Genomic DNA, 26,053 nt, shown 5'->3' with positions numbered 1-26,053 from the left:
CCCTACTTGTGCTCTCTCATGCTCTCTCAAATAAAATCTTTTTAAAAAAAAAGCTATTGAAGCCATCATCAGTGACCTCGAATGCTGACATTTATTTTTTTTTTTTAATATTTTATTTATTCATTTGAGACACAGAGATAGCATGAGCAGGGAGAGAGGCAGAGGGAGAGGCAGGCTCCCAGCCGAGCCAGGAGCCCGATGCGGGGCTCGATCCCAGGACCCTGGGATCATGACCTGAGCCGAAGGCAGATGCCCAACCATCTGAGCCACCCAGGCGCCCCGAATGCTGACATTTCTTACATTTAATGTAGTAAAGAGAGACCAGGCTTAGAATCTGTCTGACCTTCAGGTAAGTCCTTGACCGACCACTTAGAAGCTGTTAGTCCCTGAGCAGATTTTCTCTGAGACTTGGTTTCCTCGTGTCTTAATGGGGAGGGAGTTGATGCTTAATTGCAGTGGTGAATCAACAGTGGTGTGTGCCGTGCATAGTCCGTCCCACTTTGGCCTTTCACATACTCCATATTAAAGGTGAATCATTGATCTACATCAAATAAATTAATCAGCTATTTAATAAGATAGTAAATGACCATGGCATTCAATTTTTTAAATGTCAACTTGGTATCATCATGGTACTTAACATTTGTATGTCATACTGTTTGAATGTTGAACCTGGTTTGTTTTTCTTTTCCCCAGATGGTATATTACTTACGGTCATGAACTCATTTGGAAGAACAGGGAGCCTCTAGTGAAAATTTGGCATGAAATGAGGACTAACAGCCCCAAAAAAGGAGGCGGCTCTAAGTAAAACTGGGATTGGATGAGACTGGTGCGTGTGGCCCCTGCTGCCTGGAGAGCCCCAGGAACACGTCGGCCCTGGAGCGACCACATCTTTGCTCCTGCCTGGAAGACACCCGGCATCTAGCTTTCCCAGTATTTTAAACTCTGTCCCCAGTACATGTCTTATTAGAAAGTGAATTATGACAAAGTTGTGAAATAAAGGTTTCTATCTCTAGTTTGTATACAGAGGGTGTGTGTCCCTTTTGAAGAGCACTAATGCTGCCCTGGAATCTTGCTGTTAGTTGTTATATTTGATGTAGTTGGAGCCATGAACTCGGGAGTGCACAGGGAAAGACCTGAGACTCAGAGATGCTTGTTTTTGTACTTTGGCCTTCTTCCATCTCTGCTTATCCACCTACCCCTTTCTTCGGTTGGTTGGCAGGTTTAAAAAAAAAAAAAAAGGGGGTCTTCTGTCTGGCGTGAACTGAAATAACAGCTGTAGTATTTTCTAAATTTTCCCAAGAAAGGTAATGTTTTTCGGCAGCGAGTGGCATATACAAAAAGCTATTTTTAGGCTTTGCTTTCTAGATTAAAATTGTAGCTTGTAGCTAATTTAAGAGTTAGAAGGAAATATCTTGGATAAATTCACACTTGAATCTGAGCCTAATTGCATCTTACATTTGAAAATGTACATTTTTTGAATTGAAGCATCATGCTGAACTAGACCGTGGTCATCAGAACAGCTTCCCTGTAGAATTCTTGTTTGCCCTCATGATTGAAAATTATTTCCAAGAAATGCATGTTGAGAACCTAATAGTATTTGTTGAGATGATTTATAGGAGAGTTTCAGTGTTCGGTGGCCTCAAGAGGTAATGCTGGTTCTTGCACCTGGAGAGGAATGCAGCCATCTGTCTTGGAGGGGGTCGGGCTTCATGGAAAGGAGCGAGTTGTGCCTACCTCACAGTGCTCAGCTGAATGACAGCATGTCCCCGCACGTAGGAATTGTCTAGGATTTGACGGTTCTTCATATTCTTTTTCCCCAGATCTTCTCTAGTGTGAAATACCAGTTATTCTTACCAGGCAGAGAGGATTCTATCCTAGACTAATGTCACTTCCAGGAGAGAGGTGTTTTGTTTGTTTGTATTGTTGTTTTTTAACCTAGCCCTTATCTTGCTGGTAAGGAACCAGGGTGGTTGTGTGTGGGAACTGCTGTGCTTTGACATTTTTGAATATATTAAGCTAACAACCCCGTGATACACAGATGAGGCAAGAAGCATTTCTCAGAGGTGGGATGGGAGGCTGAGATCACACAGACATTCCGTATGGAGTCCAAAATGAAATTTAGGTCTTGCTGTGGGCAGACTAGGAACGCAGGCCAGGAGGACATGGTTAGGGAGGGAGCATTTAGAAGGTCAAGTCCCGAAATCACTTCTCCGTCCATAACATCCCCCAGTGCTGGCACCTTTGAACAGGCAAGTGCCATTCTCCCCGTGAGAGGCCTTGTGAAGGTTCAGAGCCCAGCCCTGGAAGCACGAGCCTTACCGTCTGTAGCTGTGGCAGTTGTCCCTACTCTTCGCCCACTAGGGTGTTTTCTCACTGTGGCTTCTCTGCTGACACTTGAGCCCCCCAAGGCCATGGTCTGCCGGCTCGTGTGTCTCTCGGCCTGTGCCGTCTCTACCGGCCTGTTCAGTGTAGTGCCCCCAGGAATGCAGCGGTCTCCTCTCGCTCCACCTCCCTTGGCTTCAGTTGTCTTCATGAGGATGGCTTCTGAGCTCTGGGCCTGTGGACTGTCTCTGTCCTCAGTACGCGCATCTACTGCAGGCCGGGTATGGCTTCAGGTGCCAGGACCCCACTGCACAGGCGCCTCAACTGTCACTCGTAGCTTAAGGAGTGATCTCACGAGCTGGAAGCCACAAACTTGGGAGCCATTCTAGATTTCTTTCTCAATTCTAGAATCCAGTGCCCCTTCCATTCCCAGCGCCTGCGCCTTAGTTCAGCCCCTTGTCTCTGACCTGGACTGTTGAGACTATTCTCCAGCTGGTCTCTAAAATTTCCTTCTGTGTCTTCATACGGCCACAGCTGAAAACACGTCAGTCATTCCCTATTGCCCTCCATGAAAAGCTTTTAAATTTAGTGTGGCTCCCGAGGCTCTCCGTGATCCAGCCTCTGATGCCTTTGGCTGAACCTCCCAACCCCCTACCCTGCATTTCCACCCTGACCCAACTACTCTCCCTCATTACAGGCGCCCCCCCGCCCCCCGCCCACTTCACTTGCTTTATCCAGTTCTGTTGCGCCGACTACACTGAACCTCCTGGAGTCCCCCAGCATTATTCCAGGTGCACAGTAAGTGCTCTTTGTTGCTTAATGAATGAAAAAATAAAAAGAGCTACCTTTTTTTTTTTTCCTTTTTCCTGCAGGATGGAGTATTGTCACCAAATGTCCCAAGTGGCTAACCCAGGGCCCTGGAGCACAGAAGTCACACAAAGTTTGCCGGGCCCAGGGAGAGCAGGTGTGTAACCTCCCAGTGTCTTCCTGGTGTGCCTCTCTCCTGCTGCCTCTTGGGCCATGGCGTGGCCAGGGCAGCTGTCTGTCACTTTGCTATGACTGGAAGCTGAGAGGGGATGGTGTGGGAGAGGAATCTGTACCCTGACTGGCCAGGGCTGCACTGCAGTTTTCTCCTCTAAGATGCAGACTGGAGACCGTCCAAGTATATGCTGGAGATGGAGCTCTGGGTAATTAATGCTGTTTCAGTAGTGTGATTAATTAGTCCTTGGTCTGCAGTGCACATTGAAGGCATGTGTCAAATACTCAGGAAGTCTTTTGAGGGTGGCGGGGGAGTTGTTTCTGATGCCCTGTCATGCATTAAACAGACTGACCTTTAGCCTGGAGGATTACCCAAACTTTGCAGTAAAAAAAGAATGCATGCACAGGAGGGGAGGGAATTTTTGTAACGCAATGGCCAAAGATTTGTCGGCAGCTTTATAACGCCAAGTCCTCTGTTGCCATGCTTTAAAATGAGGGATTTTTAGAACCCAGGGAAAGGTCAGTTGAGGGCTAATGCCAGTTCTCAATGAAAACTGGATTGGTTGTTACAAATTCAGCATCGTAAAGGCAAATAGTGACTCACTGGCTGATTCAAACACGTGTCTTCCGGAAGCATGGCCCCGGGTCTGCCCAGCGATCCTCCGCATCGCGGCACCTCCGCTCCCGGCGCGGAGCAGCCTAAGCTCAAATGCGGCAGCCCCGGCCGCTCTACGAGCCCCAACACCCTGGCAGCGGCGGCCTGCGCCCACGCCGGCCCGGGACCATCAGCGACGGCATCGCTGCCAGCCGGTTCTCGCTCTCGGTGAAACCAGGTCCCATTTAGAAAATAGCATTAAAGGAACTTTGGATTACATTATGAAACCTTCAAGCTGGATACTAGTGACTGCCTGCAGGCGTTTCCGGGGGGGGGGGTCCCCCGCCCTCCCCCACCCACCTCCCCGCCTCTGCGCCCGCCCGCGCACACGACCCCAGGCCAAGCCGGCCCGGCACCGAGCCCTCCCCCTCCCCGGACGGCCTCCCCCAGGCCAGGGGGCGGTGCTGCGACGGCGCGGGGAGGGCCGCGGGGGCGGGGACGCCGGGCGGGGGCGGTGCGGCCCGCAGCGCCGGGAGCCGAGCGGCGGGCACCGGGGGCCGGCATGGCGTGGCCCTGCATCAGCCGCCTCTGCTGCCTGGCGCGGCGCTGGAACCAGCTGGACCGCTCCGACGTGGCAGTGCCGCTGACCCTGCACAGCTACTCGGACCTCGAGAGTGAGGAGCCGGGCCCAGGCGGCGCCGCTTCCCGCAGGGGCCCGTCCCCTGCAGGCGCCCGGGACCCCGGCCGGGACGTGCCGCTCACTCAGTACCAGCGGGACTTCGGCGTGTGGACGGCGCCCGCGGGGCCCAGAGATGCTTCGCAGGGGCGCGGGTCGGGTGCGGGCGGCCGCAGGAACAAGCCCCCCGCGGCCCCTGGCCGGGGTGTCTACGTGCTCCCCATCGGCGACGCGGACTCGGCTGCGGTAACCACGTCTTACAGGTATGGGGCTTCGGGCAGGGGAGCGCGTCGAGTCGGGACCCCGTGGTAGGAGGAAACGGAGGCCGTGAACCATGAGGACCAGCTTGGTGGGGAGGGAGAAGGCACCTGGAGCCTCCATCCCACAGCACTTGGAGAGCTGTAGGCGGCCTCGGAGGTCCTCCCCTTTGGTCCCCGGGCACTGCGAGATGTCGCCTTCGCTGTTCCCTGACCAGCCTCAGAGTGAATGAGTGAGCACCTCTGCTGCTGACAGGGAGCTCACTACCTTGCTCACAGCCCCCTCCCCTCTCCCTCTCTGGGGCAGCCCTACCAGAAAGCCCTGCCTTCAACTGAGTTAAAATCGGCTTTAACTTCCACCAGGTGGGCTAGCGAAAGGCAGGGTGCGTGCAGGCCAACTGCCAGAGCTCCCCCTGCCCGGTGCCCTCCGTGGAGGCATTGGTGGTGAGGACCAGCCGGGGCTCCCAGTAGATGGCCCCCTGGGGATCTCGCCACGTGACTGAGCTCTACGGGTCCACCCTGCCCCCACCTTAGCTCTGGCCCTGGACAACTGAGGGCTTTCTTCTTTGTCTTATTACAAAAGTAATATAAACTCACTGTAGAAAAACTGGAAATTACAACAAATTAATTCCTTTAACCTCACCCAAACTGGTAGTTCTTTCTGATCCTTAACCCTTGAGTTCATATCCATTTGTAATTCTTATAGGTTTAGATTCTGTACACATTTTTCCATCAATTTTGGATTTTTGCATGTTACTAGATATTTTTTTTACAACACGAATTTTAGTAGATGTGCAGTGTTCTATCCTAGGGATATACATTTGTCCATATATTGATATATATGTCCAATTATTAATCTGTCATTATTGAATATTTAGGATGTTTCTAATTTGGGACCATTAAAAACACTTCTTTTGATCCAGTACTTCATTTCCAGGAGTTTTCCTTGCAAGTATCCTTGAATGTGGGGTGGGAGTTAAGGAATATAAGGTATGTTGCAACACTGTACTGCAGAAGCTGGAAACAATCCCACCGTCCTACTGATGTAGCTGGTTAATTATAGCTCTACCATAGGATGGGCTACTGGGAGGCCTACGATGTACTCATAGCGGAAGGTCTGAAGATCTTGGATGGGTACGTGTCAAAAAAACAAAATGCAGAACAGTGTGTCTGCTGTTTGTGTTTTTAAAAGGGGATATTGATATACACGTATCTGCTCAAATAAGCACAGATATCTCTGGATGGATGTGTGGAAACACAGGAACCTTTGGGGAGAGGAAGGGAGTGGGGAGGAAGGGATGCTGCCAGGGGTGGAAGGGCACTGACTGACTTCTCACCCTCTAAAGAACTGTTTTTTTAAACATGTACACGTGTCACCTTTAAAAAAACGCATTTTTAAGGGAAAAAAATAATTTCTGTGATGAGCATCTTATAGCTAGCCGTCTATGCACGTATCAGTTTCTTTAGAAATTCTGACTTGTGGAATTAGAGCAAAAAGGTATGAACTTTCCCCCTCAGTTTTATTATTTTTAAAATCAACTGTATTAAGGTAGAATTTCCATAGAGTAATTATCAAGACAAGGTAGAAGGTTCCATCTCCCCATGGCTTCCTTCATGGGCATGCAGTTTTTTTTTTTTTTTAAAGATTTTTTATTTATTTATTTGAGAGAGAGAGAATGAGAGACAGCATGAGAGGGAGGAGGGTCAGAGGGAGAAGCAGACTCCCTGCCGAGCAGGGAGCCCGATGCGGGACTCGATCCAGGGACTCCAGGATCATGACCTGAGCCGAAGGCAGTCGCTTAACCAACTGAGCCACCCAGGCGCCCCCATGGGCATGCAGTTTTTCAGGAACCTGAAGGGGAAAGGTAGTTGTATGATGGGTCTTGTGTCCACTGATGCGTGCTCAAGCTGGGCTGCCAAAACGCACAGGGGAACGTCAGTGGGCAGGGCCACCACTGAGCCCAGCTGTGGCCTCACCCCGCCGCGGAGGGTTCGGGCTGTTGCGAGCTGGCGGGGAGCCAGCTGGAGGGGCCTGAATGGGGAGAGGTCCGCAAGGCCCGAGGGTCTGGGTGTGTGGTACCTTCAAATGACTGATGTTCCGGGCCAGGAGCAGGACCAGAGGCAGAGCCCGCGCAGAGCTAGCTTCAGCTCAGGGAAGGAAGAGCTTTCTAGTAATTCCAGTGGACTGATGATGAAGTGAGTGGCCTCCGGGGTGAGGCTGAGCTCCTCCTCACTGGTAATGTTCAAGCAAAGGCGGGGCTTTTAGAAGCGGCCCCTCACTTGTGTTGAGCAGATAGCGGCTTTGAACGTCTTGCTGGGTCCTCCCAGCTCCAGTGATACTAAAAGTACAAGTTGTTATTCTCTGCTTACCAAGTACCAGAAGCCAGGCTCAGGACTTCCCATAGATTATCTCCCCAAGACCTCACCCCCTAAGATGCTGCCTCCTCTGAATCCCTTTCTTTCTTTTTTTTTTTTTTAGATTATTTATTTATTTGACAGAGAGACACAGCGAGAAAGGAACACAACAAGCAGGGAGTGGGAGAGGGAGAAGCAGGCCTCCCACGGAGCAGGGAGCCCGATGCGGGGCTCGATCCCAGACCCCTGGGACCATGACCTGAGCCGAAGGCAGACGCTTAACCAGCTGAGCCACCCAGGTGCCCCAACCCCCTCGTTTCTTGAGCTGTGTCCTGCAGTGGTGGAAAGCTACGGCCAGGAGCTGGGACTCACTGGAGCTCGTTTCCTGGGGTATAAACTTGGCGGGTCACTTGGCCTCTCTGACCCTTTCCTCATCTGTAAAACAGAAAGAGCCAGAGCTTGACTCCCTGGGTCCCCACACCCCCAACTCCGGCCTAGAACCCAGGACCGCTGCTGAACTTGGCTCCGCCAACCCCATGCCAGCTGACCTCTGGGACCCCTCACCTTCCAGCTCTAGAACTTGACGCGGGAAACTCCATTCTGACTCCTTGTAGGGCGCATGTTATCTGAGCGAACTGATTGCAGAGATTCACAAAACAAAAATAAACAGATCCAGGGAACCCAAAGTCACTGGAGTCCTCGTGGCCGCTCGCCACTCCCCGCTCGTCTCGTGAAAACTGACCGGCCTCACTTGCTTGGCCAGATGGGCGCAGCGGCTCTTGCTCTCGCAGCCGGCCTGTGTCTCTCCTGAGCAGCAACCAGAGCTTCCCCTCTGGAATTCTCTAGGTGCCATTCAGCACCTTTGGCCCAGGTTCTAGTTCCACTCACTCTAGAAGACCTCCTTCCTCAGTCACCTTTCTCTTTCCTTCCTGAGTGGGCAGGGAAGACCACTGAAGTGCCTGGCACCAAGGTTCATCCTAACCTCCTGCACGTGGGTCAGTAGCCCTTTTCATGAGGAAGCTGAGGCTCAGAGAAATGAAGGGATTTGAAGCCTTGAGGACCTAGGGCGCTCGGCATTGCCACGGGTGGCCCCTGGCCCTCGGTGGGACTGTCGCCCTCAGGGTCCAGCTGAGGCCCAGGCCAGGCGGACAGGAGAGCCTGCTTGGTCAGGGGAGGTACCTGGTGTATGTGGCTTGCCCTGTGTTTTTCTTATCCTCTTTGCCAGAGCCATAAATCTGCCCTCGTCCTCTCCCTGGCAGTCACCGGGTCCTGCTGATTCTAGGTCTGAGGTTCCTTCTCCATCCCCACTGCAGTCTTCTCTCACTGGTCTCCGGCACCAGCCTTGCCCCAGGAGCGGCCAGGGGCATCGCTCTAGCTCCTGGCTCTGGTGGCTTTCTGTGCTGGGACCCCTGCGGCCACCCTGGGGCGACAGGCTTGGGCTGCCAGGCCCAAGGCTCAGCTCAGTTTGGGGACAGAAGGGCACGCCCAGGGGAGGACCTGCTTCCTCAGGAGAAACAGAATGGCAGATGGCTCAGGCAGCTGGTCCTTGGAACCTTGCAGCTTCAGAAGCACAAGTGATCTGCTCGGGCCCTGGCCCAGCTCGCCTCCTGGCACCCCCGAGTGCCGACCACAGACAGACACAGTTGCTCCCTACCCCAGCGGCCAGCCCAGTGGGGCCCAGCTGGGCTGCTCTCAAGGATAGAAGGCAGCTTTGTTGACCCCTGGGCCTGAAACCCAGCCAGGACTGTGGGTGGGAGGAGACCAGAATGGGTCCAGCCCACATGTGGGCGCTGCCCCTGGCCAGCCGGGCACTTCTCCACAGAACACTGCCTGGGCCAGGTGCTCCTAGGGACACAGGTCTCCGCCTTCCTGAGCTCACTGTCTAGCACGGGGGTCAATAGAATTAAAAGAAATAGGTCTTATTTTGTGTGCAGAATTGAGGAATTAAATCCTTGTCAAAACATGTACTCTGAGGGGCGCCTGGGTGGCTCAGTCAGTTAAGCGTCCGACTCTTGATTTCAGCTCAGGTCATGATCTCAAGGTCATGGGATCAAGCCCCGAGCCCCGCCCAGCGGGGAGTTCAGCCAGGAATCTGCTTGAGATTGTCTCTCCCTCTGCCTCCTTCCCCTCTAAAAGAATACATACATAATCTAAAAAAAAGAAAAACAAAAGCACTCTGAGAACACGGAGCTGGTGTGTGCCCGCCTTGGCTCTTCTGTCTAGGGAGTCAGCCGCCCCCACCCCTCCCCTCCCGCATCCAGGCAGGAGCGCCTGTGTGCGCGGTGCCCTGCACAAGTCAGACCGGCTTGTGGTTTGAGACAGTTACTACAATCTGTTGTTTTGTAGGAGTTCGTAAGACCAGTTATTAAAAAGTAAACCTAATACCGAACCTTATTTCTCCTCATTGTAACCAGCACCTCCTATGGATGTAAAGGCCCCCAGTGACTTGGTCTGGAAGTGACCAACCTGCACTGGTTCTGGGTGTCTCGGGCCCCTTAGTGGCCTGGAGACAAAATGGGGAGCATCGAAGGAAGGGCTGGGACTTGGTTTCCAATGCCCAGCACATACCAGGTGCTCACTTCTAGATCCAAAGCAGGATTTTAGCAGTGGAGATTGGCCAGGACACTCCAAGAAGCACAGGACAATGGCGGCGGCCCCTGAAGTCAGGAGGGATGATTGACCCTGAGCCAGGTGGTGACCATGTTCTCTCTTCCAGACAGGAGTTCCAGGCCTGGACCGGAGTGAAGCCACCGAGATCCACAAAGGCAAGAGCCGCCACAGTCCTCACAACCCACAGCTCCGGATGGGACCGCAGCCCTGGGGGCGGCTTCCAGGTCAGCCTGAAGCGGGCGCCGCAGGGCCAGGGGCTGCAGAGGATGTGGGAGCAGAGGCCCTTTTTCCAGGCTAGGGACTAGGAGTCGGGTTTTGATGATGCAAAATGGCATGAGGGCTGAGGACAGCAGCGTCTGAGCACCCAGTCTTCCCTCAGCCGATAGCGGGGGGGGGGGCGGGGGGGGGCATCGCGTCTCCCTAGTGCTGGCTTTCTGGCGAGCAAGGTGTCCCTTTCCCTCCTAAATCCCAATCTTACCCTTGACCGCTGAGCACTCATGATGAGCCTTCCACGTCCCTGGCATTTGTGTCAGAGAGAAGGTGGAAAGGAGGTTGGGACTGTTCAGCTTCCTGATTCCACCCAGAGGAGGCATCCGGGAGCGGAACGGAAGGTCCAGGTGCTGTATTTGACCTACTAATGTGGTGACTCCGCCCCCTGCACGTTTCCCCCACGGACCCTTCAGGTCAGCATTTTCAACTCTTGGAGGACAAAGAGGAGGAGAGGAGGCAGGAATTTTCTTCCTGGAGCTGGGGGCGGGAGGTGGTGGGGAGGGAGTGTTGAGGGAAAGGCACACTGATATGGGGCCACATTTCATTTTTCAGGCCCCTGAGGGGAGGAAGAAGTTCACCCCTAACCCATCAGCCATCTTTCAGGCTTCAGCTCCCCGGATCCTCAATGTGTGACCGGCCACAGCAGAGTCAGAACCCACTGCCACCAAGACGGGGCTGTCCTCGGCCACTCAGGGACTGGGGTGAGATCCTGGAACTGGCCCTCTGCTGTCTGAGGGGAAGGGCCCGTCTTGCATGGGCGCCACTCCTCCCCAGCTGCCCCCCGGGCTGTGGGCCTGGCGCAGATGGACACTGGCACCACCCAGCTCGGCTTTGGGCCTGAACCATCCTCTTGTTCCTCGACGACTGTACAGAAGGCTTCAGATCTTTTAATTGCCTCTTTTGGCCACCCTTCAGTTTTTAAATCTGAAGAACTTAAGGATCAATTCTGTTGTAAACTGAATTGGTCTGTGCTGGCTGAGGAATATGGACAGGACAGGTGCTTGAAAGAACCAGTAATGTCCACTTGGTTGTTTTCCCAGGCTGCATGAGAACTTTGTAACCTATGGTAACCCAAGGGACTGTCCTTGGAGATGCCTACAAATGGCCCCATGCATTCAGGTTGAAGAAATCTTGGGTTATCCCCTGCACGTGACTTGAGTAACTAGGATGTCATTTCCAAAAGGAACAGAGTATCAATCATAGGGTTTCAATTTCAAAGACATAATTTGGGGCCCAGGTGACCCTATCCTTATGTTTTAACAAAAGGCTTCGTGTGAGAAGTGCTTTAAGTACTGAATGAATGACATTGACCTTGTAGGTTTCTGAGCCCCACATTTTATTACTAATTCCAGTTTTTTCCCTTACAGTTGACGACTAGAAGGGAACACCATACACACTGGCAAAGAACTGGGAGCTTTTTTGGGACGAAGTGGCATTAGCCTCATTCCCTGAAAGACTTTAAGTCCCGTTCTCTACACCTAGATGACTCCCACCCTGCTCCCTCGCTTACAGTGGGGCGAGCTCACTGTGAGGAGGCAGCTGTCGGCTTCGGGAAGCTGCCTCCTTTGCCGGTAAGTCCCAGCCCACGTGGCCACACGGCGTGAGCCTGGCCCAGTTTGCACAGCCGGCGGTCAGACATGTGAAGGAGTTTCTGTCCCCGCTTAGAGATTAGAGGCACAGGCTAAGGGCAGTTTTTGGTAAGGAAACTCAAGGATTTCCCTGTGGCTCTTCCTCCCCGTCCAGCCCTCGCGCGCTGTCTGGCGAGCGTTTACCTAAGCCATTTCCCAGCCCCTCAGACGTGGAGCGGGGCTGGTCCCTCGGAGGGCTGGCTCTGGCTGGCACGGCCTTCCTCTTCAGCGCAGCAAAGCAAATGCTCGGAATCATTTTAAAGGCAGAACCCCAACTATGTGCTTACACAAAGGGTTCTGCTATCTGACTTCACTGGTTTGCATATTAGACGTTTCTAAGAGCAAAGAGACTGCCTGCTGCTGTGCATTCCGTGGGAAATGAGCAGATTAACCGTACAATCTCAGATTTTACTAAAATGCAAAAATGCACTGTTACAATTTCTTGTTAGCTCATTTCTTTAATTATAAACCTGGAGCGCCTTCTCATACGTCTTTATCCTCCTCTGGACTTTGGGGGATCAAGGCTATTACTGGTTGCCCCTTGGAGGCTGACAAATCCCAAGGTCTGTCCCTCTGGACTGCCACCCACAGTGGTGTCGGACGCAATAGTCACAGGACACACCAACCTCCCCTCTCTCATGTGCACCACCCCTCCGCACCCCCAAGGCTAGGGTGAAAAACCATCTTTGAAGCTAGTCTTGGGCTTAAATCCTGACTTCTCTACTCACTAGCTGCGAGCAGTTTCAGCTTCCATTTCCTTCCCTGCAGAGTAAGAGTGGCTCAGAGAGTTCCTGTTTGTGGGCGGGGTGCTTATTAGTACAGTGAATGGCCAGCAGAACACAGGACAGTTGTCCCTTCCTGCCCAGGCCAGGGAGCCAGCTCTATTCTCTTTTGCAGCTTTGGCCCATCTGATGCCACTGACACAGTCCCTCTCCCTAGACCCTGCCTGTGTCACCCTTCCCTCCGCCACAGCGTGCAGACCAGACTGAAGGGCTGTACCTCAGCCCGATACCACAGGCCCGCCTTTCCCGGCAGCCTTGGCACCTCAGCAGCGGGCGCACCCCTGCCTCACCTGGCCTGTCTCTGAAGGCAGACTGCTTGCCCAAGAGCCTTTCTGGAATGCACCAGAACAGACAGCTTTCCACAAAACCCCGAACTCAATAATCCTCGTTACCAGGCTTCATTATTAATTAGGAGACTGGGGTTCTGAAGAAGGAACTGCCTCCCATCCACTCTCCGTCTTAGTAAAGCCCAACATCACGTCACTGGAGTGGCCTTCCAAAGCAATGGGACGACAGTCTCAAGTGTGTGGTACCAACCCACATACGTCATACACACATATAAAACGGAGAGAGGAAAATGCAGAGCATACTAACGGTGGTTATCTTTGGGAAGGGGAATTATGGGTAACTTTAAATTTTTTACACCTTACTATATTTGCTGAAGTTTCTATATAATAAGCATTTTTGTATTAATTCTGTAAAGAGCAATGTTTTTAAAATAAAAAGTTCAATCTGTTAGCCAATTTCGGCCAAAAGAAAGTGTTCAGTATCAGTGATTCCACAACCAGTGTTAGCCCTGCCAGCAGCCGCCTTGAGGATGCAGCGTGAGGCCCAAGTGGAGGGGCGCCCCTGAAGTCCTCCCCTCCAGTCACGGAGACCAAGGTCCCGCCTCTGTGCTCCACGGGGCTTCAAAGCTCGGAAAAACCCAGCCCAAGTGGGACTACTTTCCTCGCTGTACTAACACCAGGATTTTAGGCCAAACTCCAAAAGCAGCTTTTGAAACACTGTGACCCTGCAGCCCAACCTCGGCAGACGGGGGAACCTCCCCTTTAGTGGGGTCAAGTCCGCCAGCGCTGTTCACACAGGCTTCAGTCGGTAAGAGGGAGTCCCCAACTGAGGGTCTGCCTGTGACGTCAGTCTCTGCCCCGTGGCTCCAGTCAAAACTGTGGCTGAGGTCAACATTCAGGAAAGGAGCCTAAGCAACATCCCTGTTCTTCCTCCGGACACTTCAGTTCCCTAAAGGCTGCGGCGAAGCCTGGTCCCAAGAAGGCTACGGACCTACGCTCTCTCACGAAGCCTCAGCCCTGCAGAACTTCCTGCCTTTGAAGAACCAAAGCTTTCAAAGCCCTTAGTCTTGTTAAGGGGGCTATAAAAAGTGGTCATTTCTGCAGTGTTTCTGCATCTTTGGTCATTTTTGTTTTTAGCCGCTCTGCTAGCAGATGGTCACAGCAGGACTGTGGCACAGGAGTAACTTCTTCCAGACCTCAGCATAGACCAGTTCCAGCTTTCCGGACAGACTGGTGTGCTTTGTCAGACGACAGGAATGGTTTCCCTCCTTGCCTGGACTTTGAGGAGGCTGCGAGCTCCATTAGGTAGTTTTCCTTTGCCCCAAGCTGTCAGAAATCCTTATTTCCAGGGTCAGTGTGCATCTTCCAAAATTTTTTTCAGAGTTTTATGTAACTGTAATCCTTTATCTTGCATAGCTGCAAATGCTTTTTGGAAAGAAGTGGCAGAATTAATGTAAACACACCAATTACCTATACTGCCCCATCCCAGCTCCTCCTGACCTCACGGAAGAAGAACCTACCAAAGTAGTGCTTCGAACTCAGAAAAACCCATCACAAATACTAAAAGATTTATTGTAGATTTCTGTTACACAATTATGTTACACGTTATGATACAAATACATTTGAAACATTAACACATATGGGAACTGTTAAATGATTTAATATTTCTTTTGCAAAAAGATAATTTAGGCTTTCATACCTGTAATAAATCAATCTGTTCTCATTTGGATCAAATCCTCCATCCTGCAGATCTGTCACAGTCCACTGCTGAATAAATCCATGCACTTGCCCACTAACCTCGCTTGCAGTAGTTAATGTATAGAGTATCTGAGCCTTTATGTACTATTTTTTTTACTAAGCCCGGGCATGCCCGATGCCTTACTGAACAGATTTTCTTGTGCATCTGCAATCCTCAGATGCTGAATAAAGGGCAGATCTCTTAGTCACCTCCCTGCCTTCTGCTCCTGACCCAAACGTCTACAGAACTCACGAAAACTTCAATTATGTTGATTGGGTACGTTTGATTCACAGGCTTCAAATTGCAGATTCCTGACAAATTTCTCTCCTTTCCTTCGACACAGACTATGTTAGGAAGATTAGGACAGAGTATCTATAATGGACCTGGGCATCATGCAGGGCCCTGCAGACCTTCCTCCTTCTGTTCACTTCTCCCACCAAGAGGGCTCCGCATCTGGGCACAATCTATTCTCACTGCTTCTGAGCAGGGACATTCCTGTCTCGTGGCTTCAGCAGTCATTTCTCTATCTTTAAGGCACTCACAGCGTTTCCTTGAAACGCTTTTCTTTGGAAAAGCCGAGTGGCAAAGAACAGGACACTAAGTCCCCTGACAGGACTTAGTGGGATGCCAGCAGGCCTGGCCCAGGGGCTGCTCCCCATTGGTCACTCAACACGGGGTAACCCGCATACCCCGCAAACGCTGTGGAACCAGCTCTCTGCCCGGCACGCACGCAAAGCTGGTCTGAGTCGGCCAGGTGCCTGGGATTACTGACATATAAAGAGCTGCTTGGTTAGTCACACCTTTCCCGGACCCATGCTGGGACCTGCCTATCCCTTGACTACACTCTGACCTTGGCTGTAGTCACGTTCCCGTGCTCCATGAAAAAACACCAGTGCGCAGCATGCGGGCTCCCAGGCTCTTCTGACTTCTGCAAGGCTTTACTGCTTCCTACAGCTGACTGCCTCCCCGACGCCACGGCCACCTGCTGAGTGCGGAAGCCCAGCCCCACTCCAGAGATTACCAGGGTAAACTGCTGGAGCTTCCTGTAACCCCAGAATGGGTGAACCACCAGCGTGCCAGACTTATTTTCTGCCTCGTGGAGGGAGACTCAAGCCCAAGGTGCCCCATGACACCCAGAGAAGGACCTGCTATGTGTGGCCTGGCCCAGCTCGGAAACTCTCTCCTGGAGCCTTTCCAGAGAGAGCAAATGCAAGCTGACAGAGCACATACCCACTCACAACTTCATTCTAAACTCAGAAACTTCTGTCCTAAAGGGATCTGATTTGGGACCGAACACTCTGGTGTTACAGTGAATTAGGTGGAGGCAATGGTTTGGGAGCCATAATATTCCGAGGCACACAGAAAATAACCTCCTTCCCCAAAGAGAAGAGTCGTCACAGTTCGAAGCTTCGGCTACATCTGCAAATCCTGCTTTTCTAGGGGCATCTTCATTCCATTCACTGATCTTCATTCAATATCCCCATGTGTTTATTTGTGAGAAAGTCCAGAAAAGGAATGTTGCAAATGGCCTGGTGAATGTTACTCACTGTAATTTCTTTGGGAATCCTGTCCAAAAACAAAGCATTATTAGGTGCAGTTTTCTCAAGCAGTTAATAATATTTCATCCACTTATCAAAAGCTCCCCCCCCCCCGCCCAGGCCTCCTGGAAGGGGACAGAGCTGAGGCACGCTTTAGGGCCGCCTGCATGGGGATGGCCAGATGCGTGCTCTTGCTCGCTCTCCTTTCCCATTAATTTCTTTAATTTTGGTAAAGACTGGCCTGCCCGGGCTGCCTGGGTGGCTCAGTCGTTGAGCGTCTGCCTTCGGCTCAGGTCATGATCCCAGGGTCCTGGGATCGAGTCCCACATCGGGCTCCCTGCTCAGCGGGAAGCCTGCTTCTCCCTCTCCCACTCCCCCTGCTCGTGTTCCCTCTCTCGCTGTGTCTCTGTCAAAATATTAAAAATCTTTAAAAAAAAAAAAGACTGGCCTGCCCTCTTCACAGCCTGCCCTACGGCTCAAATCTGACTTCTCAGTCACAGGCATGAGATGGATTTCAAGAACTTGGTTGAACAATGAAGAAAAAAACCTCTGAGGATTGAGAAAAGAGAAGGAAGTAAAGTGGACAGCAAAACAGAATGATGTTCTCATCATTCAGTCTTAGCAGACAGAGCTGAGTCAAAGGGCTACAGAACTGTGGGACCATGTTTCCACCTGTCGGGGGGAGGGGATACAGAGTTGTGCCAGGCCAGGGTGATAAATGTTCTTATCAAGAGCACCCCAGCTACTGTATCTCCACAGCCAGGACGAGGGAGGTGAGCAGGGGCCACAGAAGGCACTCAGCCCACTGCTGGGTTTCACACAGGACAAGGAGCATTCCTGGAACTCCTGTTTCTCCTTCCTTCTTTCTTAAAGATATCTTCCACACTGCCTGAGGTATTCTAATCCTGTGAAGTCTGACCTAACAGTCCTCTGATGTAGGCCTCTTTATGTCCTCAGGCACTTTTAATACAGTTTTACAAATTTAGGACAGGCTTTAAGGATACTGGGATAAAATACTTGTTTCCTTTGAAAGGATGTGGAACAAAGAAAGGCCTGTCTGCCATGCTCTGGGGCCTAGGAAAAAGGCAAAACTCAGTGTCCCGACAGCAAAGCAGTGGTGAGTGGGGGAGCTTTAGAGCCAATGAGGTCTATCACCCAAGTGCTGGGAAAGCCAGGTAACGTGAACGTTCAGAGCCTGGTTTCCTGACTTCTAAAAGGGGGGCTAGAGTTCTCCAATGAAAAACAAATCAGGTAACGTATGCAATGTCTGACCCCAACATCTGATACGTCATGGACAATATTATCATCTTTAATTGCGAAGAGCTGGTATTGTTCAACCTGGTAGCGGAACAGAGTCCTAATGAACAGTGTGTCTGAAGGAGTGATTAGGAAGATACAGACCTCTGGGCAAAGCTGAGCTTTCACACCACGGGAGTCTCAAAATGACCAAGCAGACCCCTGAGTATGTCTGGCTCTGAGAATGTCCCAAGCACTGTCACCTCCATCTCCAACTGGATGAGGTATAAAACCTCTTCATGGGCAACTTACCTGTCAGGAAATACCTGTAAGCCTAGTACCACTGACTAAAGAGATCTCAGTACCTGTTGTGAGATGCTGTCTGGTATCCAACTGCCAAAGCCTGTCTCAGGATGTCGTTCACCAGCTGCTCCGTGGCCTACGACAGAAGATAGGGTTACTCTCGAAAATGGCCACATGCCTGCTGGTGGGAAGGGACACATCTGACCCCATCCCATATACAAAACTTTGGAAACAGTTGTACCTAAGGAGCAAAAGTCCTTAAGAAAACACTAAAGGTCCAAATAATAGACCACAAATATTACATCACAAATATAAAGGCCATGATTCTGAGAAATTATGAATGGAGGGAATGTTCATTAATCAGACATTGTTTTTAAGGAAAACCGGTGAGGGAGGTCGCCTAGGTGGCTCAGCCAGTTGGGCATCTGCCTTCGGCTCAGGTCGTGAGCCCAGGACCCTGGGCTTGAGCCTTGCCTCGGACTCCCTGCTCAGCACTAAGTCTGTCCCTCTGCCCCTCACCCCCCCTCCCCCGCTCGTGCTCTCTCTTAAATAAATAAAATCTTTAAAAAAAATAAAATAAAATCTGGGTTATTTCCATTAAAAAAAAAAAAAAGGAAAACCGGTGAGGGTTATTTGCGAGTTGTCCCTGCTGGAAAAGGGGTCCGATGGAGCTAGATCAGGCCAGGTAAGGAAGCTAGTTTGCCATCCTCTTGCCCAGGGTTGGGACAACTGTGGCTGTTTCTCTGTTGTTGTGACATGTGGAGAAAACCCAAGGCTCTGCTTTTGTCGCCTCCTAAAGCAATGAGAGCACTCTCATCTCAGGCTGCTTCAGAAGGCACCAAAAAGAATCGTTCGAGTGACATCAACACAGAAACTCTTATGGATGCTTTCACACTCAGAAGACCTGTGATTTAGTTCATTTAAAAATCAGAAGAGAAAAAAGAGAAAACACTAAGCCTGATTAAAATGAAAACTCTTAAAACTTATCATCTCTGTTCCATTTGTGCCCTTGTCCCTTACTCAGAACAGCCCAGGACCCAGACTATCCTGCCTGCCGGCGCCCTGGTGCTCCCGGGCCCACGGCTGCCAACAGGCGCCCACCTTTAAAATCATGTCCTCCACCACCGAGGCGTACACGTTCCTGTGAAGTGCCACGGGCTGCAGAGTGATCCCAATCTGGAAAAGCGGAAGAAAGCCATTCGTTCCTATCTCTACACTAAAACCCAGCTCTCCAAACAAGCACACCTGTCGAATACCCAGTTGAAAGAGTAACTCTACAAGCTCTCTGGACAAAACTCGGGGGAAGGGACGCGAGACCTAACAGCTGGAAGAACACGCGATCCTGTTTATCTCAGTTTCTGAGTGCTTGTTAAACATGCTAGCAGAGTCCCGCTTTTACCCCCAAATCTCCTTCAGGAAGAACATGGCCAGGATTTGCAGGAATTCTGATTGTGGGACCGACCCACTGGGAAGCCTGGAATCAGACTTCAGGCCCCGTTTGACGAAGATACACTTGGAACCTGTGCTCGCCCCGTTTTGCATTTTCTCCTCTAAATGAAACAAACCCCACCTTCCGCTCTGGGTCCCAGGCAGCCGTACCGGGGACAGGTGGGCAGACGCCGCCGCGCTGCTGAGTCCGGCCAGAGGTGGAGAAGGCATCCCCTCCTGCGCCACACGGGAGCGCGCGGGCCGCACCCACACCATGGGCAGGGCCCCTGGGAGCTAGAAAAATGTCAGGGAAGGCTCGGCCTCTCAAGTACCACTTGGCAGTATTAGGACACGTGCCTCAGGAGGGGGTGGTGTTTCCACGGAGGCAAATGAGAACAAAGAGGAAAGTAAAAAATGGTCTATCCCTAGATGCCTCTGCTTCAATTCCATGGCCAGCAAGCAACCTTTTCACATGGAATTCGTTTTCTTGCCCTGATGTGGGAAAAGGGATGTCCAGGGAGCATACCCTAAGTTCATCAGGCAGAAGAAACTCACACTTTTACTTCACCAGGAAAGTCTGGTGTCTGTGTATAAGGCTGAAGGTCTGAGCATCTCACACCAGAGGCCACAACCCCTACCTTCTGGGTGATGTCACCAATAAATTCCGACCCCAGTGTTGGTGGCAGGTAGAACTTCATTTCTTCCTGTTTCTCTTCCTGTTCTTTTTTGATGTTGATCTTTAACGGCTCCGGGAGGCTGAGGATGTCCACCTCCTCTTCATTCTCTGGCTCTCTCTTCTGAAACTGCTGCAGGTCCTCCAGTTTCCGGCAGAGGTTGTCAGCAGAGGAGAATGACGACGGGCACTCTAAATGACAGGGGATCCGTCTCAGGACAGCTGTGCTGGCCACAGGAATGGACTCCCCATCTCCATAACACCACAGTCCGAGACCCAGAGAAGAAGGGATAAGTATCAAGGGAGCTAACCTTCTTTCCAGTTCTAGAATTCTATGGATGATAAGTGTGAGAACTAGTAATTCATAAGACAGACAAGCACAGAGACAGGCGACTTGTGTCAATATATACGTGATGCGACTGCAATCTAAGACAAAACAATATGTAATTCTGACTTATGCCACCAAAAACTAGGCCATGCCCTGAAGCTCCCAATACTAATGACTAAACTGATTTTCATATTTTAAGTCTGGAAAATTTTTAAGTGCCCAGTGAAGAAAATAAAAATCGCCCATATGAGCCCCTCTCACTGCTCAGAGGGAGTACTGTTAACATTTTAGTGTAAACCGTGCATCTAGTCTTTAATAAGTAGATGTGCACAAAGTCTAACAAAGAGTACTAAAACTTTAAAGCCAGAAAGGACCTCGGAATCTTCCAGTGCATCCTTGTAACCTTATGGAGGAGGAAATGAGGTCCACACCAGGTACAAGACAGGCTTAAGGATACCCAAGCAGGCTGGTGGGGGAGCATCCAGCTCCTGGCTTCTTCTGTTTCACTGACCGGCACTTAGAAATTACTCCGTCACTGTAACAGAAAGCCTAGTATGTGTAACGTGTTGTGCTTCCCACATGCTACCAATGAAGCATGGAGATAACCAACATGGTTTCTGTCCTCCAAAGAGCTTAGATATTTATCTCTGACAAACCATTATGGTCTGATATTAAGTGCTGCTGGATTTCAGAGAAAGGAGAGGTCATCCTGCATTCGGGCTCTCAGGAGAGCTGCACGGAAAAAATGGAACTTGGGCTAAGTCTTAAGGACCGCCCCCCAACACACACACACACACCCCCTCCCTGTATTCCAGGCTCCCTCAGACGGGGAGTGGAGCTCCTGCTTTTCTACAGAAGTAGGGTTAGGAGGAGAAAACCCTTCTTAAGGAGAAACTCAAAAATATTCTCCCCATGTATCCTTTATGCCCTGCTCCCTCCCCTCTACAGCACAACTGTTTGTTTCTTTACCATAAAACAATTCATCTAGGGGCGCCTGGGTGGCTCATTCGGTTAATCATCTGCCTTCGGCTCAGGTCATGATCCCAGGGTCCTGGGATTGAGCCCCGCATCGGGTTCCCTGCTCAGCAGGGACCTGCTTCTCCCTCTGCCTGCCACTCCCCCTGCTCGTGTGCGTGCTCTCTCTCCCTCTAACAAATAAATAAAAATCTTAAAAAAAAAAAAAGAAGAAATGTTTATAAAAAAAATAAACAATTCTTCTAATCTGCAACATTATTAGTGGTTTCCATCTGTGTCTCCAACACTGGGTAGTCTATTTCCTAGCTAGGTCTGGAGATAAAGTAACAGGTAAGACAGTGCCTCCATCTTCAAGAAATCGGGTAGACTTGTCTATGAGGGGTCATAAGGTCACAAAGGAAGGAGAAGTCAGTTCTATCTGGAGGAAAGGAGGGGGATTAGGAAAGTCTTCAAAGAAAAGGGGCGCCTGGGTGGTTCAGTCATTAAGCCTCTGCCTTCGGCTCAGGTCATGATCCCAGGGTCCCGGGATCGAGCCCCGCATCAGGCTCCCCGCTCCGCGGGAAGCCTGCTTCTCCCTCTCCCACTCCCCCTGCTTGTGTTCCCTCTCTCGTTCTCTCTGTCAAATAAATAAAATCTTAAAAAAGAAAAAAAGAAGAAGAAATGATGCAAAGGAGGGGGGGGCCGTCGAACAACAGCGTGTGCCCGTTGTATGCCACGGGCTGGAACATTCCTGGCTGGGGCCCAGTGCTGGGGACACTGGGGCACAAACAGTTCTGGGGCGGGGGGAGACAGAACACACGGCTCTCGGTGTGCCAAGGCTCCTGTCCCTCAAGTCCTCCAGGGCTGGAGCAGCCCAAGAACCGCAGAAGCTGAAGAGATGAGAGCGTGTTCCGTGAAACCGCCTCTCAGGCTACTGACGGGGCCCAGGGAGCCCCACTGAAGCCGCACCTGGCTCGCTGTCGATCTGGGTCAGCACGTCCTCAATAGAGTCACCGTCACTCCTCAAGGTCTCGGGATCGGGGGGCGTGTAGCCATGGCAGCGACACCAGTGAGCGATGTGCTTGGTTTTAAGAGGAGTCAGGTGGTGAAATCTGGGATTCTTCTCCAGGATTTCTTGTAAGACTTTTCTCATTGTCATTGCTCTTTGCCACTTAAAAACAAATTTTTTTGAATCAATATCAATTTCAAACTTTGCAGTGTGTTCAAATACATCCCCCAACAGTCAATGACAATGCTAACTTAACCTGTTAGAATTTTTTTTTTTTTTTAATCTGATTGTGTTTTTAGAAAGTTTTAAAAAGAAGCGAAGTAACTGACGTTCATGGAAGAACACTGAAACTCCCAGGTCTGGCCTAGAAGGTTTTTCGCCTGGTCTCCAACTGTGGTCTCCAGCTTCCCTCTTCCCGCCGAACTTCTCCGAACCCGTCACACTAACCTTCTCACAGCTTCCTAAGCACGCCTCCCGACGTGCCTCCTCCTCCCACAGCCCCACCATTGGCACAGTAGCTGCCACGTTGTAAGGACTCAACAAATACTTGGTTTCATTGTAATAGATTGAAAGAAAATCATAAAAGATGTTTAGAAATTTTTACCAATGCAGAAACAAGCAGCAGACCTTTCAAAGGCTAGCTACAAGTGTTCGAAGGTGAGATTTTACATGGAGGAAAAAAGTCTCCCATTAAATAGTCAACAAACTACGCTGTAACTTTCATCACTGTCCCGGAAGCGGCCGGCCCGCACGGCTTCTGGGTATGGCCTTCCCAGGCTCCCAGAGGCAGCCCGCACAGCAACTGGTATTACCTCGGCAGCTCTCCTTTTCCCAATGTTCCAGCCGTAATACTGCTCCACGGACTTCGCAGAAAAGCAGCTGGCGTCCTCACCTAGGGCGCACATATCCAGCACGCTCTGAATAAAGTTGTTAGACTGAAACCAAATCGTATTCACTAGAGGGATCCTTACCGGCTAAGCTCACCTGCAGCCTAACACAGAGGCCTTCTGCCTAAGAGGGAGGGCGGCGTCTTTATCCGTGTGTACTCAAACAGCACGCCCTCTGGGAAACCGGCGGCTTCTCCGGCAGAAGACTACCTACCTGTGCAGCGCGGGGCGCCCAGCTCTCCAGCAGGAGCAGATCTGAGGGCTAGCCCTGCTGCGCCGTTAACCCACAGCACCCCTCTGGGCCTCAGCTTTCCTATCTCTAAAATGACTGTTGCGAAAGTTGGGTTTCTGACCTGCCTTCCAGCTCTAATATTCTGTCTTAGTATCTAAAATTTTTAAACACAGAGATTTTTAAATTTTTTCCTGCTGGGCTAGGAAAATGTCCCTGAATATTTACTTTGAACTACCGCAAAACGACCCCCAGACTTCAACCAAGGGAAAAAGAGGTAATTTCTTTGCCGTTAGAAAAAAAACAAGCAGGGTAGTCTGTACTTTCGTTTTCATATTCCCATGAATGTAGTATGATAATCTGCTTTATCCCTTGCCTGTAAATGTCTGCAGTCATCTTGCTCAAAAGCATTCACCTAAGTATCAACAGACTATCTGCCCCCTAAAGGCGGTTGGTTCTGTCAAAACAACTGAGGCTGAGAAGCAAGCGTTCAGTCTTGCTGAGGACGGGCAGCGACAGAGCAGACTTCACTGCTCCAAGTCTTGATAGTCGTGCATTTCAGCAAAGTGTGGGATAGTGAGTGATAGAAGATTAATGGCTCTGGAGTCAAACAGGCCTCGGTTAGTATCCTTCCTCGCCCCCCATAGTTAGTGATCTTGAGCAAGTTACTTAACCTTGCTTATCCTCAGTTTTCTCATCTGTAAAACGCGAGATGATACCACCTATCCCACAAGAGACCGTAAAAGTACCAAGCCCGCAAAAGCTGGCACATTGTAGGCAAATGTTAATCTCTTTCCTTATTAATAAACATTAAATACAGTTTTAATTATATACACAACAGACTTACAATTTACATGCAATAATAAATGTAAAAAATTCCTTCCTTGGATCAAACACAGTGAAAACAGTAAAAGACCAACTGGTTGGTTGACGACCAAGATATTGTGAATTCTAAAATCCTGTAAATGAGCTATAGTTAGAACTCAAACCGCCTAAGGTAACCACCACATCCGTTATTAATTTAGAATACAAAATGATTTAAGTTGACTTAATAGCCCAAGTAGTTCACAGCTTTAAAAATGCATCCATATATTCAGACTAATTGTCTTACTTTTTGCAGTGATTAAAGGGATCTTCTTTACTACTGCTGTTAAGAGTTGCTGGATAGTCTCCAAGTGGTCTATCCTGAGAGGGATAAAAGAAAAGAATATTAAGGTAGTAAGTACAGCAGTTTCTAGCCACATATGTATACGCACACACACACGCACGAATTCATGTGTATATTCCCTTCTTTCCAAGGGAATTAAAATTAACCAATTATACTGGGCATGTCTTTCCTTCCACAGATAGCCTTCTAAATATAAACTAGATGAGACCCAGGAATGGCAAATTATGCAAGTATCACATTTCATCTATATTTTAAAATTAAATAGTCACATACCTTTTTGCAGCTGATCGCCGCTAGGGCAGAACATTTCTATATACAAATGCCTATTCTTAGGATTAATATGGCTCATGCTGTCACCAATCATGTGAAAGTGGCTAAGTTTCCACTGTCCCCAATAATCTGACATACTTCAAAATACATGGTCAGAGGTGGGTTCCCAATTGGGAAATGAGAAAACCTCATGAAGTATTTTTAGAAGAGTGAGTGTGTAGAGCCCATGAAAAGGCAGGTATTTACGATTAGGCAGGTGTGTGGATACTCAGGTGTAAAATGTATACACACCTGAGAATTACACCATGAGAAATTTCATGCCCAAGGATTCAGCAAAGAAAGTACATGCTTGTCAAGCTCTGCTGGAGGGAGATCTGTACCACCCGAGGCTCTGGAGGCGACAAGTCCAGGGCCGCCCAGAGGTGATACCGCTGTGTTACACGAAGACTCCGCAGCTGTGCATCAAGTGCTGACACCTGCTCACCGCACGTGCGCAGAGGGTTCCACCCACCAAGGGGCTTACGTCTATACACACACAACTCTACACATACTCAGCTGTCACAGGTATGGGTTTTAAGAAAGTACCATATAAAACACCAAACGCACAACTTCCTTAGAAAGGACTGAAATAATTACTTAATGACATAGTTTCCCAGCTCAGAACTTTCTTCTGTTTTCACTGCCGTCTGGCCCTCCTGAGAGAGGCAGCCTGGCCCAGGCGCTTCCGGTTCAGTCTTTACTACAAGGGAAGAGCAACAAAAAGAGAGCTGTCAGCCTTCAATGACGGAAGGACACGTGAGGCAGAAACAAAAGCTCTTCCACTGAGACTCGGTGAGGAAACTGCCACACCAGCTGCTGTAGGGACACAGCCAGGGGATTGAGATGGCACCCAGAGTCACGGGATCAGCAGACAAGGGAGGCACTGTTACCCTGGGTCTTGGGGAGCAACTCCAGGCTCATGACAAGGTGGGGCAATAAAGTGGCTTTTTACATATTTCTTACAGAGTCAACCACACTGCTATGCAATATCCCCCTCACTCGCGCGCACGCACACACACACATGTGCACACACATGCACACACACACGCACACTACCACATTAAAATACAATGCTGGCCTGTTCTAAGTTCTAGTATCCTTTTGGATATCATCTCTCCAGCTAAGATTATCAACTTTTAGCATTATCTTAGTGTTCTGAGACATAAGGCAGAAAGCAAAAATCAGATCTGCTGTGCTTGGCAACAGCCACGCCAAGCACAGTAGGCTTTAATCTTACCAAATCTACTGATGGAAGATAGCAATGTCTCAGTGCACGTGCCTCCCTGTACTCCCGCAGTCTTCCTGGATCTTTTGATCCATGACCACACACTTTCTCCTCCTGCATTAGCTTCTTTGCCTTCGATCTCTTCCCCTTACAACTCACCGTGCACATCAGCACCAGAAAATTTTCCTAAGTGACCTTTCTCGTGTCATTTCCGTAGTCAACATCCTCAGTACTTTCCTATATAACAAGGGTCTACAAATGAGATCTA

At 50.2% G+C, this 26,053-nt stretch overlaps 3 protein-coding genes across 6 annotated transcripts in view; 2 read left to right on the top strand and 1 right to left on the bottom strand.

Moving 5' to 3' along the window:
* PARL (presenilin associated rhomboid like) overlaps window positions 1-1,019 on the top strand; it is a 47,170-nt gene extending 46,151 nt beyond the window's left edge. For both annotated transcript variants that reach the window (XM_081830438.1, XM_081830432.1), the window contains one exon: window positions 694-1,019. In XM_081830438.1, the coding sequence (XP_081686564.1) occupies window positions 694-717 (24 nt within the window). In that variant the 3' untranslated portion in view covers window positions 718-1,019. The remainder of the gene's footprint in view (window positions 1-693) is intronic.
* Window positions 1,020-1,165: 146 nt separating this feature from the next.
* MAP6D1 (MAP6 domain containing 1) lies at window positions 1,166-14,215 on the top strand. Of its 3 annotated transcripts, none has more exons than XR_014148448.1 (4): window positions 1,166-4,834; window positions 9,900-10,017; window positions 10,616-10,764; window positions 11,431-14,215. XR_014148448.1 is itself a non-coding variant. In XM_081830445.1 (3 exons), exons 1-3 carry the CDS (start codon window positions 4,458-4,460, stop codon window positions 10,694-10,696), a joined length of 576 nt encoding a protein of 191 aa, XP_081686571.1. In that variant the 5' UTR covers window positions 1,166-4,457; the 3' UTR covers window positions 10,697-14,215. The 3 variants fall into 3 exon arrangements, 1 of the variants encoding a protein (XP_081686571.1); XR_014148449.1 differs by having other exon boundaries at window positions 10,616-11,634; window positions 12,589-14,215; XM_081830445.1 differs by having other exon boundaries at window positions 10,616-14,215.
* A 96-nt stretch (window positions 14,216-14,311) lies between these two features.
* Window positions 14,312-26,053, bottom strand: part of YEATS2 (YEATS domain containing 2) — a 102,456-nt gene continuing 90,714 nt past the window's right edge. Inside the window, exons 24-31 of the mRNA XM_081813494.1 lie at window positions 25,158-25,260; window positions 24,195-24,268; window positions 22,780-22,859; window positions 21,928-22,129; window positions 19,642-19,868; window positions 18,677-18,751; window positions 17,638-17,711; window positions 14,312-16,064 (exon numbers count right to left, since the gene is read on the bottom strand). Of these exons, the coding sequence (XP_081669620.1) occupies window positions 15,956-16,064; window positions 17,638-17,711; window positions 18,677-18,751; window positions 19,642-19,868; window positions 21,928-22,129; window positions 22,780-22,859; window positions 24,195-24,268; window positions 25,158-25,260 (944 nt within the window). The 3' untranslated portion in view covers window positions 14,312-15,955. The remainder of the gene's footprint in view (window positions 16,065-17,637; window positions 17,712-18,676; window positions 18,752-19,641; window positions 19,869-21,927; window positions 22,130-22,779; window positions 22,860-24,194; window positions 24,269-25,157; window positions 25,261-26,053) is intronic.

This window comes from Leptonychotes weddellii, chromosome 1 (assembly GCF_054177405.1).
Source record: "Leptonychotes weddellii isolate Sample4059 chromosome 1, ASM5417740v2, whole genome shotgun sequence".
NCBI lineage: Eukaryota > Metazoa > Chordata > Mammalia > Carnivora > Phocidae > Leptonychotes > Leptonychotes weddellii.
This window is presented reverse-complemented; position numbering and strand designations above follow the sequence as displayed.

Bases quoted from the DNA above. Each gene is read 5' to 3' on its own strand.
- MAP6D1 (XM_081830445.1), top strand. From the start codon at position 4,458: ATGGCGTGGCCCTGCATCAGCCGCCTCTGCTGCCTGGCGCGGCGCTGG. The intron at 4,835-9,899 runs GTATGGGGCTTC...TCTCTCTTCCAG, and splicing joins GCGGTAACCACGTCTTACAG to ACAGGAGTTCCAGGCCTGGA. The intron at 10,018-10,615 runs GTCAGCCTGAAG...TTCATTTTTCAG, and splicing joins GCCCTGGGGGCGGCTTCCAG to GCCCCTGAGGGGAGGAAGAA.